The 6,933-nt window shown below is 35.7% G+C and overlaps 1 protein-coding gene across 1 annotated transcript; it reads right to left on the bottom strand.

Moving 5' to 3' along the window:
• Positions 1–2,792: 2,792 nt before the first annotated feature.
• On the bottom strand, positions 2,793–4,419 carry LOC141365399 (uncharacterized). The gene has a single exon (XM_073869886.1). The coding sequence runs from the start codon at positions 4,265–4,267 to the stop codon at positions 3,266–3,268; it is 1,002 nt and encodes a 333-aa protein (XP_073725987.1). The 5' UTR covers positions 4,268–4,419; the 3' UTR covers positions 2,793–3,265.
• Between the last annotated feature and the right edge of the window lie 2,514 nt (positions 4,420–6,933).

Raw genomic sequence — 6,933 nt, 5'->3', positions numbered from 1 at the left:
ATTTTATCTTTATGTTTAATAAAATGTTTAATCCAATTTAATTTAAAAGTAATGTTAGAAGAATGTATATCGATCACATTCAAACCCCCCTGATTGTATGGATTACATAAAATATTTTTATTTAGGTAGTGAGGCTTATTTTTCCATAAGAAATTAAACAGACTAGAATCAATTTTTTGGGTAACCATTTTAGGAACATCCAATACTTTTGCAAGATAAACTAAACGAGATAGTCCTTCAGTCTTTGATAATATGACTCTACCTTTGAGCGATAAATCCCTCATTAGCCACATATCAAATTTGTTCTTAATTTTTGAAATAACTGGTTGGAAGTTTGATTGTACTCTATCGGTTTGATTTTTGCATATTTTTATTCCCAAATATGTTACTTCATTCTTTATTGGAATTCCTTCATATTCAGTCAAATGGATAGGCCTACTGTCATCTTTAAGTGGAAAAAGGGTACATTTCTTAATGTTAAGGGATAAACCTGAAACCTCAGAGAACACATTAAGACAATCTATAACTTTTTTAACCTGCATTTCATTCTTCAAAAATATTGCTGTATCATCAGCTAGCTGACGACACTTAATTTCTCTATCTAAAATTTGAATACCTTGAAAGGAATCATTATTTATGTGTAATGCCATTGCTTGCATGACTAACAGAAATAAAAATGGAGCAGCAGGATCTCCTTGCTTTATGCCTCTGAAAATTTCAAATCTATGAGTAGTTCCCCATGGAAGTTTAACTGAACTGTTGCAATCACTATATAAAGTTTGTATTGCTCTTTTAAAGTATTTTCCAAAGCCAAAAAAGTCTAGTAAGTCAAATAAAAAATCATGTTTTACAGTATCAAAGGCTTTATATATATCTATAAACAAAATGTAACTGTTGTCGGTTAGGCCTATATAAGGCTCATAATCAATCAAATCTAGAATTAATCTAATATTATTGCTGATATGTCTCCCTTGCATAAAACCTGACTGAATGTCATCTATAATTGTATCCAAACATAATTTTATTCTCTGAGCAAAAATGCGAGCTAACACTTTAGCGTCATTGTTGATTAAAGTTATGGGTCTCCAATTGTCTAGCAACAAACAATCTTACGGTTCATACTCTTTGCTACAGCTATGGGTTGCTCGGCAACGTCATCGCTGCTTGAGCGCGCCACCGAGAGGCAGAAAGAAGAGACGTAAACAAAACAAAAAAAGGAGACGTGCCTTGTGTTGTCAGAAAAACAGATCCAACTAAAATCAAGTTTTATTTATATACAAACAATAAAGAAAGCTTCAATACTTAAGGTTGTTGCAGTAGCGCACCAGCTCACCCACCAGTCGGGCTTTCTGCCTGACTGCCTCTTGGATGCGCGCGCACCCTGTAGTGGGGTAAGATGAGCCGATTTTTACATATGTGGGCTTTTCTGCATTAAAAAAACTTTATTTAAGGATGTCTCCTTTCAAATTAAATGATAAGAATGCCTTAATAACAAAGGGCTTTGAAAAGGTGGCTTCTAAAAAAAAGTGCTCTTGTGGCCCAGCTGAGGGGTAAGTTGATCCGCGTGAATGGGGTAAACTGACCCACTGACTTTTTTTGTTTAAACCTGAACATAGTTAAAAAATTCACACTTTTCTTAAATTTAACTTTAAAGGTGCCAAAGAATGCATTGAAATATTATGTTAAATTGTTATCTGATATTTACATAAAAAGCTATGTGGCTTTATTAAGTGCAAAAATTATCCAGAAACGTTTTTACATGTTTATTTACAACCCTAGGATTTGTCATTTGAATGAAATTGTCTATTTTTGCCCTATCTGGAAGGGTAATAATAATAACAATAATAACTGGCCCATGCCAGTAGCTCACATTAGTAAACAGACATTTTATGTTTGAGTCTGTATCAGATGAAAATACAGATTTTGAGGAACAACTTATTGTTTGGAGATTGTTAAATGGACGTTTCTGAGAGGTAAGTTTGTTATTTCAGTATGGACCTGCAAAACGCCAAATACTTAAAATAAAAGCCTTAGTCTGTAAATTATAAAATGGCTGTTTCGACAACCAAATACTCAAGCTTGTACACCTTTACATTATTTATATAAACAAAACAACCACAAAAATGGTAAATAATTGTATACATACATTTTTCACAGTAACATTACTTCAGTGTAGTGGTTGATGATTTGTACTAAGGTAATTTACTTGCTATTAAAGAGCACATATTTCATTGCTAAAAACAAGGTTATTTTGTGTATTTAGTATAATACAATGTGTTCTCGTAGTTTATGGTTTAAAAACACATTATTTTCCAAATACCGTACATTTTTGTTGCACTCTCTTTTGTTACAAAACTCATCGATCTGAAAAGCGCTGTGTCCCCAATTGGCCAGCTTACTGGTAGCCTACGTTGTGATTGGCCTGTATTAAGTAACCAAAGTACATATAATAAAAAATTACAGGTGCAAACTAGCCCTAAATGCGACAGACAGACGCCAGTTGGTTTTGCAGGATCATTCTGATCCATATGTAAAGACAGATAAAGAAACTACAAAAAAGTCATTGTTAATAAAAATAATGCTTTTAAAAGGGAATCGTCTTATGACCATGTTACTAATCTTTGCTCGTGTCAGTTTAGAAGTCATCAGTACAACATAAACACAGGTTTCTACTGTACATGAAGAAAACAATAAGACCTGAAGTTGAAGACTCTCTGACCGATTCAATCTGATGACTACTTTTGCATATATAACAGAAAATTGATTCCACAAGAATATAAGTGTAACGTTGGTAGGTAGGCAGGCAGCTTTTTGCAGCTTTTATTAAACAAAACCATAAAACAAGGTAATCCAGAAACAGAACAGGACACAGAAACCAATAAAGACTGACCAAGTAAATATACCTGGGGAGACAATCAACAGGGAACCAATGAGAAAAAAAACTACAAAAGACAACTACAAAAGACTACAAAACATGTCAGACAGAACAGAACTTCAAAATAAAAGACATGGACTGGGGAAACACAGATCTGGATCATTACAATTAGAAGAACTCTGAACTTAAGCTAAATTATTTCAGGTTAAACTATGAACTATTTACACTATGATGATTTTAGTGTTTGATTTTCAGTATGTTTCTTCTGATGATTCTGAACTTTTAGAATTGGTGAATCTCTCTCGACAGATCAAGTGGTGCTTGGTTTCTCTCCAGTGTAATTCTCTCATGGATTTTTAACGTACCTAACTGAGCAAATATCTTCTCACATTAGGAGCATGTGTAAGGTTTTCCACCTGTATGAGTTCTCTGGTTTCTCACCAAATGATCACGTCGACTGAAACTCTTCCTACAAACACTACAGTAATAAGGTTTTACTCCAGTGTGAACTCTCTGATGAACTTTAAAATTACCTGGATAAGAAAAGCTCTTTCCACATTGAGAGCAGACATAAGGTTTCTCTCCAGTGTGAAGTCTCTGATGGATTTTTAAGAAATCTGATCGAGTAAAAGTCTTCTCACACTGAGAGCATTTGTAAGGTTTTTCCCCTGTATGAGTTCTCTGGTGTCTCACTACATCTCTATGTTGACTGAAACTCCCCCCACAAACATTACAGTGATGAGGTTTTACTCCAGTGTGAACTCTCTCATGGACTTTTAAGAAATCTGATCGAGCAAACGTCTTTTCACACTGAGAGCATTTGTAAGGTTTTTCACCTGTATGAGTACTCTGGTGTCTCACTACATCTCCATGTTGACTGAAAGTCTTCCCACAAACACTACAGTAATAAGGTTTTACTCCAATGTGAAGTCTCTCATGGACTTTCAGATGAGATTTACGACCAAAACGTTTCTCACAGTGTGAACATTGATGAAGTTTCTCTCCAGAGTGAATATTCTGGTGTAATTTTAATGAACTTGAGTGCCTAAAGGTTTTTCCACATTGACCGCACTGATACGGTTTCTCATTGGTGTGTATAAACACATGTCTCTTCAGACAAGTTTTCTGGCTGAATCTCTTCTCACAGTGAGGACACTTGTATGGTTTCTCTCCAGTGTGAATTCTCTGATGATCATTAAGAGTGTTTTTGGTGCTGAAGTAATTTCCACATTCAGTGCAGTAGTAAGGTTTTTCACCTGTATGAGTTCTCTGGTTTGACACTAAATGTTCATGTCGACAGAAACTCTTCCCACAAACACAACAGCGGTGAGGTTTTTCTCCAGTGTGTGTCCTCATGTGAACATTTAGTTTATAGGAAGAGACACAAATCATCCCACACTCATCACAGTGAAACTGCTGCCTCTTCTTCTCTCTGTGCTCTTCTGAATGAAGTTTCTTCTCTTGTAAGGCAGTAAAGCTGATTTGAGATCTGGTGGAGGTGAAGAGATTCTGTTCTGTGTGTTTTCTCTCATGTGTCTCTAAATTTCTCTTCTCATCTGAAAGAAACACTGGGGTCAAGCCGAACAAGGGCAAAAAAAGGAAATAAAGTTTGGATGAGAAGTTTAAAGAATGTAGGAAAACCTCATGATTTCAGACAAAGAAATCCAAAGTTATCAGCAAAAATAAGCTGTGTTCTCATTTAGTAAAATCTCTCCCTCTCTTCCCGAGAAGCATTGACAACTAGAACACTGAAGAAAATGTTAGTGGTGCTTGCAGTGGCAAAACTCGGGACACAAAATGTTACATCAGTGTTAACAAGTCAAAAGAGTCCACCCCCATTTACCTACTGATGCAGAGATATAGGTCTTGCTAAATGTTTGCTATAGGGTATTCTCATAGGTTTCTAGGGAGTAAATGGCATCCTTTAATTGATATACTCCAAGCCACAAGTGAAAAGCAGTCCTTCCAGAAAAACGCGGAGTTATTTTGTGATTGTTGCGGGCAAAAATCCTCGATTTTGCGGCACGTTTTCTTAAAAAATGCAATGGAATATGCGGGATATTTATGCAATTTACGCGATTGAATTGCGGGAATTTGCGAAAATTGCGGAACTTGCAAAAACTGCGGAAACTTGCAAAAGCTGCAATGATGTTCACGTCACATAATCACGTCACTTCATAACGTTCCCATGGCAATAAAGGACACGGCTGCGTTTTTGGGAAGTAAATGCAACATTTTTTTCAACTTTCTGCTAATATATATGTGACTTTTTGCTACGAAAATGCGGAGATCATGCAAGCCCCGCATATTTTGTGCGCGGAAATATGTAATTAATGCGGCGAAAGTGCGTCGTATTTGGAAAAAATGCAGCCCCGCATAAATATGCGGACTTTGGCTGATTATGCAATATATTGCGCGATCGCACAATCGCGTTTTTCTGGAGGGACTGGAAAAGAGACCACCCTTGTGTCTCTAGGATGTTCTGACACCAGGAAATAACGTTTGCTAGGGCAGTGGTTCTCAAACTTTTTCAGCGTGCGGCCCCCCTTTTGTACGGTGCATTCCTTTGTGGCCCCCCCAAAGAAAATTTATGACAATTTTGTTCTATAACGTAACATTTTAATTAGACAAAACATATTAAAGTATACAAAGTAGTGCTCTTGGTTAGTAGCCTTATTTTTTTAGGTTTTAATTACACAGAATTCATGATAAATGAATGTATTTTATAAAATGTCATAAAACTGGGCCCCCCCTGACACCATCTCGCGGCCCCCAGTTTGAGAACCACTGTGCTAGGGAACTCTGCATTTGTATGACCACATGGCTTGCTAGCCATCGAAGGTTTTGTTCAATTATACGGCCAACTAGTGGGGCAGGCAAAGCATCTATTTTCTGTGGCCTCAGACTCTGCCCATACATCAGCATGTCAAATCTGGTAAAAATATCTAATTTTGTTGAGGAGTAATAAACTAATGTCTAAAAACAAAAAAATAAATGGAACTTTTTTATTTTTGCCATTTTCTGCAATTTCCAATGAAAGTTAGTCCATCTATATATATATATAGATTTTCTTATAGATTTCTTATATTCTTATATATATATGTTATAATAAGCATGTAAAATTTTTTACTAACCAATAGGTGGCACTGTGACAAAAAGTTCCTGACTGCCATCACAAGTACCAAGTGTCGTGTCAATACGCACAAGTTAAGTGAAGATACAGCCTCAAATCTGTTTTTAAGCTCTACGTAAAATTAGTTGACGCTGTATATGATAAAGGATTGGCGAATTGACATGTCATTAGTATATAGTTCAGGAGCTATATGTGAAAAAAGTCGATTGGAATTCGAGTCGATCGGAATTACGCTTGCGGAAATATTCACAAATGTTTTTTTAAGCACTATTTTGGTATTGTTGGACTCGGCAACGATTTGTCTGACCACTAGGTGCCACTACGATGAAACGATGCATCCTCATTTCCATACTGCCGTTGTCATGAGCAATTCGGTCTCCCCTAGGACCCTGCGTGATTCCATTGGCTGAAAAAACTCCTCATGGGTACTTTTCTTAGCGCCTTATTTCAATTCCTACAAAATCGCGTTATGATTTATGTAGTTAGAACGTTGTTAAAATTACAATTGATGTCTTTTAAATTATATGTTTCATATAGTAGTATATAAATGAGGCTATAGGTGGGAGATCTACACATTGCTTGTGTCATTTTATTATTTAGATTATTATACTGTACCATTTCCACTTTTGACTGTCTACTTATACAATTACTTACTCATGAATTACTTGATTACTACAAAACCTGATTACTACATAGTTGAATCACACATTTAAATTATAATTATAAGCCATGATTACTACTACTACAGATGATGACACAAAAGTACTGACGTGTCTGCAACATGAATATTAGTTTATTATATTATTTTTTAGTTAACTTTTATTTTTTAAAAATGTTATGCTTCTATTTTGTACAACATAATTAGCTTGCTAGCCGCGTACGCAGACAAGATATTGCAATGACAAATTTTTGAGCAGGCATTAGT

Source organism: Misgurnus anguillicaudatus, chromosome 7, assembly GCF_027580225.2.
Source record: "Misgurnus anguillicaudatus chromosome 7, ASM2758022v2, whole genome shotgun sequence".
In the NCBI taxonomy this organism is placed as follows: Eukaryota; Metazoa; Chordata; class Actinopteri; order Cypriniformes; family Cobitidae; genus Misgurnus; species Misgurnus anguillicaudatus.
The sequence above is the reverse complement of the archived record's forward strand: the minus strand, read 5'-3'. Positions and strand labels throughout refer to the sequence as shown.

Bases quoted from the DNA above. Each gene is read 5' to 3' on its own strand.
- LOC141365399 (XM_073869886.1), bottom strand. From the start codon at position 4,267: ATGATTTGTGTCTCTTCCTATAAACTAAATGTTCACATGAGGACACAC.